The 11,483-nt window shown below is 37.4% G+C and overlaps 3 protein-coding genes across 4 annotated transcripts; 1 reads left to right on the forward strand and 2 right to left on the reverse strand.

Annotated features, from left to right (window-relative positions):
- The first annotated feature begins 412 nt into the window (after window positions 1–412).
- Window positions 413–10,273, forward strand: PHYLLO (2-oxoglutarate decarboxylase/hydro-lyase/magnesium ion-binding protein). Of its 2 annotated transcripts, NM_105563.5 has the most exons (28): window positions 413–702; window positions 779–979; window positions 1,058–1,275; window positions 1,367–1,481; window positions 1,585–1,701; window positions 2,284–2,385; window positions 2,694–2,750; window positions 2,886–2,954; window positions 3,341–3,445; window positions 3,518–3,712; window positions 3,834–3,932; window positions 4,035–4,598; window positions 4,916–5,140; window positions 5,282–5,581; window positions 5,705–5,772; window positions 5,897–6,055; window positions 6,313–6,438; window positions 6,524–6,655; window positions 6,732–6,843; window positions 7,002–7,157; window positions 7,265–7,504; window positions 7,735–7,902; window positions 8,015–8,158; window positions 8,410–8,871; window positions 8,982–9,278; window positions 9,352–9,509; window positions 9,611–9,718; window positions 9,818–10,273. In NM_105563.5, exons 1-28 carry the CDS (start codon window positions 547–549, stop codon window positions 10,110–10,112), a joined length of 5,148 nt encoding a protein of 1,715 aa, NP_177055.2. In that variant the 5' UTR covers window positions 413–546; the 3' UTR covers window positions 10,113–10,273. The 2 variants fall into 2 exon arrangements, with proteins under 2 accessions (NP_177055.2, NP_001322314.1); NM_001334389.1 differs by lacking the exons at window positions 413–702; window positions 779–979; window positions 1,058–1,275; ... (2 more) ...; window positions 2,284–2,385; window positions 2,694–2,750 and adding an exon at window positions 2,755–2,767 and having other exon boundaries at window positions 2,874–2,954.
- Window position 10,274: 1 nt separating this feature from the next.
- Window positions 10,275–10,651, reverse strand: AT1G68905 (Defensin-like (DEFL) family protein; the record flags this gene model as incomplete). Its single annotated transcript, NM_001036176.1, has 2 exons — window positions 10,275–10,504; window positions 10,594–10,651. 2 exons carry the CDS (start codon window positions 10,649–10,651, stop codon window positions 10,275–10,277), a joined length of 288 nt encoding a protein of 95 aa, NP_001031253.1.
- A 336-nt stretch (window positions 10,652–10,987) lies between these two features.
- On the reverse strand, window positions 10,988–11,450 carry AT1G68907 (Defensin-like (DEFL) family protein; the record flags this gene model as incomplete). Its single annotated transcript, NM_001036177.2, has 2 exons — window positions 10,988–11,299; window positions 11,393–11,450. The coding sequence occupies 2 exons, from the start codon at window positions 11,448–11,450 to the stop codon at window positions 11,067–11,069; spliced, it is 291 nt and encodes a 96-aa protein (NP_001031254.1). The 3' UTR covers window positions 10,988–11,066.
- Window positions 11,451–11,483: the final 33 nt, after the last annotated feature.

Genomic DNA, 11,483 nt, shown 5'->3' on the forward strand with positions numbered 1-11,483 from the left:
GAAGACATTACTTTTTTTTGGCACAAACTCATAGAAAAGTATTATCTATGATTCTTCAAAATAAAACCCAAGTAGTTTTATGAGAATTTATATTTTGAAGCTTTGTCATACAACAACTTGTTGTGATAAACAACCAACTAGATTTTAATCCGCGGTACACCGCATGACAATTTATTTTAAAAATTAGTTTATATAAAAATTTGTAAATTATATTTATTTATAAAATTTATATTTTATAGTTTATATTTATTATTAAGTGAAAATATACCATAAATTTATGAGATAAATATTAATAAATTAAAGATTTAACCCATATGTTAATATTTATTTTGAAATTATATAAATACAAAAATAACCGAACGGTTATTGCTTTAGACCGATTTCGTAAACAATTCCACAAACGAAAAACAAATTCGTAATAAAGGCGTTGTGGGTTTTGGTTAACACCCGGTTTGTAACGGTCTTTGCGCCTTATCCAAAAAAACCTCCTAAAACCTTCTCACCAGCCATTGATTCACAATCTCAAAATTCATCACAGCGAAGAAGATGCGATCTTCGTTTCTAGTCTCGAATCCTCCATTTCTACCTTCTCTAATCCCTCGTTACAGTTCTAGAAAATCCATCAGACGTAGCAGAGAACGCTTCTCCTTCCCTGAGTCTCTTCGTGTCTCTCTTCTTCATGGAATCCGAAGAAACATTGAGGTTCGCTTATTTCCTTCTCTCCCATTTGAACAACATTGATGGGAATGATCTGATTTTCTGGGTTTTTGTTGTATAGGTCGCTCAAGGAGTTCAATTCGATGGTCCGATTATGGATAGAGACGTGAATTTGGATGATGATTTAGTGGTTCAAGTGTGTGTGACTCGTACATTGCCTCCAGCTTTGACTCTTGAGCTTGGTCTCGAGAGTCTCAAGGAAGCTATTGACGAATTGAAGACTAATCCTCCTAAGTCATCTAGTGGAGTCTTACGATTTCAAGTACTGATTTGTTTTCATATCTTGACTTGTCTTGTAGATGTTGTAAGCTTATTTATATATGTGTTTTTGAATTCTTAGGTGGCTGTGCCTCCAAGGGCTAAAGCTTTGTTCTGGTTTTGCTCTCAACCAACGACTTCCGATGTGTTTCCTGTGTTTTTCCTCTCCAAGGATACTGTTGAGCCTTCTTATAAATCACTTTATGTAAAGGAACCTCATGGGGTTTTTGGGATTGGGAATGCATTCGCTTTTGTTCATTCATCTTCAGTTGACTCCAATGGACATAGCATGATCAAAACGTAAGCTTTTCGTTGCTTAGTATCAATTGGTTGCAGATGTTCTGAAGTTCTGCATTTCACTTGAAGCAGTTAAGCTAACTAACTTCTGCAGATTCCTCTCAGATGAATCAGCTATGGTGACGGCCTATGGTTTTCCAGATATTGAATTCAACAAATACTCTACTGTAAATAGCAAAGATGGCTCTTCTTACTTTTTCGTTCCTCAGGTGAAGTGGCATTTGACTTTATCATCTAGCTGTTGAATCTATGAAATGTGTGTAACCAGCGTTCTTACATTGTACATGGTTTTCAATACCGAAATTTCAACAGATTGAGTTAGATGAGCACGAGGAGGTCTCTATATTAGCAGTTACATTGGCATGGAATGAATCTCTCTCTTACACAGTTGAGCAAACAATTAGTTCATATGAGAAATCAATTTTTCAGGTATGCTGATGTTCCAACATTATCTTTTTAGTATCTGCTATTAATTCAGTTAAAACTTAGAATCTAAAAACATTCCAAGCATTTTGTTATACATGTCCAAGGCACCATGTTCTATCTTTGAGGACACTAAACAATGTATGTAAAACTGTGCCTAAGTTGATTATTTATTGGAATCAGGGAACTAAAGCTTCTTATTCTTCATCTTTGTGAAAAAACTGTTCTCTTCTCCATTGAGGTTAAAAGAACAAGAGATGGCAACTTTAGGTTGTAACTCCCTGCTCTCTAGTGACAGCTCATCACCTGAAAGTAAAAGTTACTTGTAACTTATCTGTGCTTGTGGTTTGGAAGCAACACTAAACAGTTTTAAACATTTTTTCAATACAAAAAACAATTTCTTATGTTGAATAGAACTTTATCATCTGATTCCTTTAGTTTGGAACTGATCAGTTGAACCTTTTTAGTGCAGATTTGTTTGACTTCTGTCAAAATCAGATGGAAAGTCATACTAAAGATTTCCTGAATGTCTGTTTCTTCTTTGTTCTGTTTTTTCTTTAATCTCACTTTTGGTTCATTTTCTTGCAGGTTTCTTCTCATTTCTGCCCAAATGTAGAGGATCACTGGTTCAAACATCTAAAAAGTTCTTTAGCGAAGCTTAGTGTTGAAGAGATACATCCACTTGAGATGGTACATGCTTTACTTAGGTTCTTTCCCCTATTTCTTAAGTAGCTGAACAGGATGCAAGGATAGATTTGATTATTTGTCTATTCATCAAACTGTTTCCTGCACATTATCTGATATTAAAAATCTAGCAACCCGTGTTCCATGTGGATCTTATTTAGCTGACTCTCTGATACGTTCTATAAAACTAAACACTCTCATGCAAAATGGAAGAATTTTCTTATAATATTGTTTCACGCGCTTGGACCTCACAACTTCTTTGTCTGGACTTAGTTTCCTTTTCATGCCACTCATTATTATGTTAATATTTGCAGGAGCATATGGGCTTTTTCACCTTTTCTGGGAGAGATCAGGCTGACGTCAAGGAACTGGTATCTTCTTTACCCTGGTAATTTTCATCCCTGTATTTCAGAATTTAATTATTGTCCTCGTATGTCGTCCGTTGGAATTTCTTCTCCTCAGAACATTTGGATTCTATATGGTTTGATTTCTAGCTTTTGTTGCAGAAAAGTATACAATCATCATGTCAGTTCCATTGCAAGCTTTCACCTGACGTTGTTTTCTCAAACAACATGGTACGTAAATATATAAGTATGGTCATATTTTCTAAATATATCTTTAGATGGTTCGGCTTACATTTTACTAAAGACTGTTCATCATACACTAATAGTAATGTTAAGCTCCAAAATAGAACTCGCGGTATGCCCTTTTGGAGAGATTCTTTACTTCGACTTTTTTAGGAAGTGGAAGAATCGACATGTTGTTCAAATTATAAAGCATTCTGATTATTGCACAAAGATGCTCAGTGGTTTCGAAGGGCTGTCTTTGTCTAGTGGCTGTAATTTTTGAACATTGCTGTTCTAGTTATCATCAAATTCTTAGAAACAGAATCTTGGGATGGTCTAAATTCAAGTTTCTTTTCTTTTTGTTTCTTGTTTTTTTTCTTTTCTAATGCTATCAGCTGAATCGAGAGACTGAAGTGAGCAACTTCTTGAGAGATGAAGCTAACATCAATGCTGTATGGGCATCAGCTATAATTGAAGAATGCACTCGTCTTGGTTTGACGGTGAGCTGACCTTTCAAATAATCTGATAAAATCTCAAATTTGTATGTCTTTTGTCATAACATACTACCACAGTACTTTTGTGTAGCCCCTGGATCAAGGTCTTCCCATCTTGCTATCGCTGCTGCCAACCATCCCCTTACAACGTGTCTTGCATGCTTTGATGAACGATCTCTTGCGTTTCACGCTATTGGTTATGCTAAAGGATCCCTCAAACCAGCAGTCATTATAACATCATCAGGAACTGCCGTTTCAAATCTTCTTCCAGCGGTCAGAGTTGTGCTTATTTATGCCTCACTAAATTATCTTGTTAGCTTGTTGCATGCTACATACTTTGCCAAACACATGTGTTCCCTTACAGGGTTTGTTTAATGATTTTTGACAAATAAAGGTTGTTGAAGCCAGTGAGGATTTCTTACCACTGCTACTACTTACCGCAGATCGTCCTCCTGAACTTCAGGGAGTTGGCGCAAATCAAGCAATAAATCAAGTAAGGTCGAGATAAGACCTTTCTTTGAAACTATACGTTTGTATCCCAGTTGGATCTGTTGGCGTTTTCCTACAATTTATTTTGTTTTTTCATGTGTAACAGATAAACCACTTCGGTTCGTTCGTCAGATTCTTCTTCAATCTTCCTCCTCCAACCGATCTTATTCCAGTCCGAATGGTCCTTACGACTGTAGACTCCGCTCTACATTGGGCAACAGGATCTGCTTGTGGACCAGTACATCTCAATTGTCCTTTTAGAGACCCACTTGACGGTAGTCCAACAAATTGGTCATCTAACTGCTTAAATGGATTAGACATGTGGATGTCTAATGCTGAGCCATTCACAAAATATTTTCAAGTACAAAGCCATAAAAGCGATGGTGTAACAACTGGCCAAATTACTGAGATCTTACAAGTAATCAAAGAGGCTAAGAAGGGTCTTCTTCTTATTGGTGCAATCCATACAGAGGATGAAATTTGGGCTTCGCTTCTGTTGGCGAAAGAGCTGATGTGGCCTGTAGTTGCAGATGTCTTGTCTGGTGTACGGCTGCGCAAGCTTTTTAAACCTTTTGTTGAGAAGTTGACGCATGTTTTTGTTGATCATCTTGATCATGCCTTATTTTCAGACTCTGTCAGGAATTTGATAGAGTTTGATGTTGTTATCCAGGTAAATATATCATCCTTTTATTTTTGCTTCATGCATCTAAGACTAAGTATTGAAGATGATAGATAGAGTTACACAGGTACTGTTGGATATCTTGTAGTACTTCTCAATTGAAAAATTTCTTTGGGTTAGGAATGCCTTGAAGAAGTTTCAATTAGGATAAGGAATTGGAACTATGTAAAGCATGACTCGATCTTTCATATCCATCGCATGTTAGGGTTCTTTTAACATATGCGGACTTCAAACCAATAATTCATTGAGTAAAAATTAGTTATGTTGATGTGTATCTGACTGAGTTTGTAAAACGAAATCATGAATAGGTTGGAAGTCGGATAACAAGTAAAAGAGTTTCTCAGATGCTAGAGAAATGCTTTCCATTTGCATACATTTTGGTTGATAAGCATCCATGCCGACATGACCCATCACACCTGGTCACTCACAGGGTCCAAAGCAACATTGTTCAGTTTGCTAATTGTGTGCTTAAATCTCGATTTCCATGGAGGAGAAGCAAGTTGCATGGTCATCTACAGGCATTGGATGGCGCTGTATGTCCTCCAGACAACCCTTTCCCTTAAAATCCCTTATAAGATCAAACATGACCGTTTTCTGAAACATATGTATCGCTGTAGATTGCAAAAAGATCAATTTAACTCTTACTGCTTTTAATAGTTCATTCTTCTATGCAGATTGCCCGGGAAATGTCATTTCAAATATCTGCTGAAAGCTCCCTGACTGAACCTTACGTTGCACATATGCTTTCTAAAGCACTAACTTCTAAATCTGCTCTTTTCATCGGGAATAGTATGCCAATAAGGGATGTGGATATGTATGGATGTAGTTCAGAAAATTCTTCTCATGTGGTAGATATGATGTTGAGTGCAGAACTACCATGTCAATGGATACAAGTAACTGGAAATAGAGGAGCTAGTGGCATTGATGGGTTGCTCAGCTCGGCCACTGGCTTTGCTGTAGGATGCAAGAAGAGAGTAAGATTTTAAATGATTTTTTCCCCCTTTTATGCGTGAAGAAGTATCAGAACCATTTACTCATGTGTTTTGTTTACAAAATAAAAAATCAAATTTCCTGATTGGTCAAACACCGTATATCAGGTGGTCTGTGTGGTTGGGGACATCTCTTTCCTTCATGATACAAATGGATTGGCGATTTTGAAGCAGAGGTAGCCCTTTCCTCTATTTTATTGTTGTAGTTTCACTGTTGGTGGATTTCACACACTGAACAGATATGTCATGGTTTTTAAGTCAATTAACGATTAATTTCTGGTGTTTAATCTGACTTGTTAGGATTGCAAGGAAACCAATGACAATTCTTGTGATAAACAACCGTGGAGGTGGAATCTTCCGACTTCTTCCTATTGCAAAGAAAACAGAGCCTAGCGTGTTAAATCAATATTTCTATACAGCACATGACATTTCCATTGAAAACTTGTGTTTGGCACATGGGTAAAAAACATATTCACATTTTTTACTTTGTTTTCCTTTCCCACTTTGCTATTATTTAATGTTTTACATGTTAAGTTTGTTTTATATACGCATGACCATAGCACAGATATTGATAGAAAATACAAGAAAAAGTAATCCAGTTTTGGTAGCTTAGTCTATAGTAGCGTCAGTTCTCCATGATTTACGATGTCTTTGATTATCTAGGGTCGTCATGGTTTACAGTAAGAAATAACTCAGCCAAATTGCTATATATGCAGTGTGAGGTATGTTCACGTTGGGACGAAAAGTGAACTTGAGGATGCTCTATTTGTACCAAGCGTGGAGGAGATGGATTGCATTGTGGAGGTTGAAAGCTCTATAAACGCTAACGCGATTGTTCATAGGTTATTTTGGGCTTTTGTTTTATTTTTGGGTTTTACATGTCCTCACTTCTGGAGCACTTTGTTGACATTGAATACTCGCCCACAGCACTTTGGAGAGGTTTGCACGCCAAGCCGCAGAAAATTCCCTGGGCATTGTTTCTGCCAGTTCTTTTCTTCATCCGATGATCAAAAATGTACTTCTTTGCCAAGTCTCTGGAATACAATATTCGCAGTACAGGTAAGAATCCGTCAGAGACTATATCTGAATATTACCGTTTTCTTTTCTTTTTGTCTAATAAAGACTCTATTTGCAGAGTCAAACTGTGTGACAGACCTACCATATGTTCTGATGAATTCTCTCAATTCCATCGAGAAGGGTTCATACTCTCCCTGACTTTGGAGGATGGAAGCATTGGCTATGGAGAGGTTGAATAATTTATTCTTTTTAATTTTTCATCAGTAAATAGTACATTCTCTTACATTTGTGTTACTTCTCCCAGGTCCCACTGAGAATCATGTTTAGCTTGTATTAGACTTACATGTGCCACTGAGTATCATGCTCTCGTGTTGTGTTTCATGAGCAGGTTGCACCTCTGAACAGTAATGTAGAGAACTTAATGGATGTTGAGGGGCAGCTTCAGTTAGTTCTTCACCTCATGAATGAAGCTAAATTTAGTTACATGCTTCCTTTGTTAAATGGCTCGATTTCTTCCTGGATTTGGAGTGAACTTGGAATTACTGTAAGCTTACCTAGCCTTAGTTCTGTCTGAAGAAAATTAGTTTATCCACACAGCTGATGTCAGATGTAAGCTTACCTAGGCTTATCAATTTCCTTCTTTTGTCTCAGGCATCATCGATTTTCCCTAGTGTCAGATGTGGTCTGGAAATGGCTCTTCTAAACGCAATGGCAGTAAGACATGATTCTAGTTTGTTGGGGATACTTCATTATCAGAAAGAAGAAAATGGTTCTGCTCAGCCACACTCTGTTCAAATATGTGCCCTTCTTGATTCTGAAGGTACTCCACTGGAGGTCGCATACGTTGCTAGAAAACTTGTTCAAGAAGGGTTCAGTGCTATTAAACTTAAAGTAAGCCAACGTTCCTTAATCATACAAACAAGATGCTCGATCATCAAGTAAGATAGGCGGATAATTATTTTATTTTATGATTGAATGGTGGCTTTCTCAACGTTCAGTGCTATTAAACTTATGGTTGAGTTTTAGCATTTCATGCATAAATTGAAGTGGTTGGCTTTCTCACTTTGCGAATTTCAAGCTATTGATTGCTGACTGGTGGATAAACCTGCCTAAAATGACAGGTTGGTCGTCGAGTGAGCTCTGTTCAAGATGCTTTAGTTATGCAAGAAGTAAGGAGAGCCGTTGGCGTTCAAATTGAACTCCGTGCAGATGCAAATTGTCGTTGGACTTTTGAAGAGGCTAGAGAGTTTGGTTTATTGGTGAACAGCTGTAATTTAAAATATATTGAGGTCTGCTTCTGTATGAATTATTGCTATCTGATTGTGTTATGAAGTATTACTCCAAAATAACTGATTTCTCTTGCCTATATAACTTCAGTGACAAACGTTTTGTATATCTCAGGAACCTGTCCAGAATAAAGATGACCTTATAAGGTTTCATGAAGAAACTGGATTACCAGTGGCACTTGATGAGACTCTTGATGATTTTGAGGAATGTCCTCTGCGTATGCTTACCAAATATACGCACCCTGGAATAGTTGCTGTTGTAAGCCCCTGGTCATTTTTTACAACATGTACATGAGCCTGACACTGTCAAAAGATATTTTCTTTCTTGTGTGCTTATTTCTTCGTTGATCATTTCGTCTTGCTCCCTTTTTTAATTGATTTGGAGATGGTTTATTAGTTTTTATTGTTACGATCAATCATATATCATTTTAAATATCGGCTCTATCTTATGTCATTTTTGCTTTCAAACTAAATAGTCTTGACTTTGTTTTATCATACTTGGAGTTGTAGGTTATTAAACCAAGTGTTGTGGGAGGGTTTGAGAATGCAGCACTGATTGCTCGGTGGGCACAGCAGCATGGAAAGATGGCTGTTATAAGTGCTGCATATGAAAGTGGCCTAGGTTTATCAGCATATATTTTATTTGCATCATATTTGGAGATGGAGAACGTGAAAGCATCCACAGAGCAGAAGCAAGGAACGCCCCCTTCTGTAGCCCATGGTCTTGGAACTTACCGGTGGCTTAGTGAAGACGTAATGATGAATACATTAGGGATATTTCGTAGCCCTTACAGTGGATTTGTTGAAGGATTTATTGCTGATGCTAGTAGAAATCTAAAGGATGTTAAGATAAACAACGATGTTATTGTTAGAACCAGTAAAGGAATTCCTGTTCGGAGGTATGAACTGAGGGTGGATGTAGATGGTTTCTCTCATTTCATAAGAGTCCATGACGTTGGGGAGAATGCAGAAGTAAGCTTGTCCTTGTTTGTAATTTTGTATCTCCGAAGCTAAAAAGACATAAAAGCTGTTCTTGGTCAATTACTCTCTTGTTTTTCACTCTGCTGTAATGTATTTTTCAGGGAAGTGTAGCTTTGTTTCTTCATGGATTTCTTGGAACTGGTGAAGAATGGATCCCCATCATGACGGGTATCTCAGGATCTGCGAGATGCATTTCAGTCGATATTCCTGGTCACGGAAGGTCAAGGGTACAAAGTCATGCTAGTGAGACCCAGACGTCCCCAACTTTCTCAATGGAGATGATAGCGGAGGCATTGTATAAGTTGATTGAGCAAATTACTCCTGGGAAAGTAACCATAGTTGGATATTCCATGGGAGCAAGGATAGCACTGTACATGGCTTTGAGGTTTAGCAACAAGGTTGGTTCCCTTAGTCTGGAAATTTAACATTGTTTAATGAAGTATATAATGGAATTTGGAAGCTATTCTATAGATCGAAGGAGCTGTCGTGGTATCAGGGAGCCCGGGACTCAAGGATCCAGTAGCACGGAAAATTCGAAGTGCTACAGATGATTCCAAAGCACGAATGATGGTTGACAATGGACTATATATCTTTATCGAGAATTGGTACAATGGAGGCTTGTGGAAGAGGTGACTTTCTCAGTACATTACAACTTTTTGTTACTTTTCTTTTTTTTCGGTTCCCCGGACTTAAACTGATTACTCACATGAGCGATCTTTGCAATGACTAGCTTGAGAAATCATCCCCATTTTAGTAAAATTGCTGCAAGCCGCTTGCTACATGGTGATGTTCCTAGTGTTGCAAAGCTCCTGTCTGATCTAAGCAGTGGGAGACAACCGTAAGTTCATGGTCCTTGCAACTATTTATATATCATGAATTTGATTCAAATGGGATAATGTCTGATGACTATAATGATATTGTCCCCTTTGAAAAATAGGTCATTGTGGGAAGAGTTGGAGGATTGTGATACAAATATCTCGCTCGTATTCGGGGAGAAAGATGTCAAATACAAGCAAATCGCTACTAGAATGTACCGCGAGATGAGTAAAAGCAAGAAGAGCGTAAACAATATCATCGAGATAGTTGAAATTCCAGAGGCTGGTCACGCTGTACATCTCGAGAGCCCTCTTCGCGTGATTCTCGCCCTCAGAAAATTCTTAACAAGAGTTCACAACAGTTCTACAGAGACAGAGCTTTCTCAGAAGCTCTTGTTAGCACTAAAAGAAATGTAAAACAGATTTGGAACATGAAGACATGGTTATGATCATATGATTGGACCTGTTTCAGGCCTTTAGTACTGAATTGTTTCAAATTTCAATTGTATTGAATACTAGCTTCTTCAGAGATATGTTTTCAAGAATAATAATTAATTGATTCAAATACTATTTTAACAGTCAACAGGTACATGTACAACCATAATCACACCGACAGTAACAAGTTCCAAGCTCGCATTCCCTAGGACAGAACTTGTAGCAGTCACCATCTGTATTGCAAGGCCTGATATCATCCATCACATGTGCTATCGGTGGCATGCAATTACAGTTCTTCTTTCCTTCAGGACATTTGCCGCCGATGCAATTCACTTCTGCTTTCACCATCTCTCTAGCATCACCTAAAGATGAACCTATATCAACAAATACACACCATAAACGTCAAACAAGACCAAAACAAAACATTATATAAAGAAGAACTTATCATGTAGAAGAAGCTTACAAAATGCTATGACTGTGAGGGAGAACAAGAAGATAAGCTTGAGAGACGTTTTCTCCATTGCTTAGTTAATGTAATCTCAAAAGTCTTTTCTTGTTTATTTTGAATGTACAAGTTAGGAAGAGAGAAGTCAGATTGTCTTCTTTTATATACCAAGTTTGATTACACATTGTTTTAATCCAACTTGTGAAATTTCTCCATTTTAGGAAATCATTTGATAGTTTGTTGAATTTGTATCTGTAGAGGGAATTAATAAACCACATACATGCATTGTTTGAGATAAATACAAGATTCAATGCTATTGCCAAGAGAATCCAAAGACATTTTAGAATTGAAGATATATTTCCTTTAACAAAAGCCAAAACTGGTATGTGACTCAAGTTGACCCAATTCCAGTTGAATAGAGTGATGCAGAGATATTTTCTACAAGGAGAATATTTTCTATTTCTTATAAGTTATGATGGTTTCTAATTTCTTTAACAGTACTCACACAAACAGGTTCCAAAATTACAGTCAACAATCTTGCAGCCCTTAGGACAGTACTTGATGCATTCGTTATCTGTGCGGCAAGACTCATTGGTCTCATATATGTCCATTGTTGGTGCTATAAGAGGCAAGCAGTTACAGTCCTTCTTTCCATCAGGACAATGGCCGCCTATGCAATTCACTTCTTCTTTCGCCATCTCTCTCGCGGCACTCAAAGACAAACCTTCACAAGTACACACCATAATAAAACTTCAAAACAAAAACCAAAGCAAAACATTTTATAACAAAGAAGAAGTTTTTATAGAGGAAGCATTACACAATGCTATGACTGTGAGGGAGAACAAGAAGACAAGCTTGAGAGACGTTTTCTCCATTACTAATTGTAACCTCAAAATCTTTTCTTGTTT

The sequence above is a fragment of the Arabidopsis thaliana genome, assembly GCF_000001735.4.
Source record: "Arabidopsis thaliana chromosome 1 sequence".
NCBI classification, from domain to species: Eukaryota; Viridiplantae; Streptophyta; class Magnoliopsida; order Brassicales; family Brassicaceae; genus Arabidopsis; species Arabidopsis thaliana.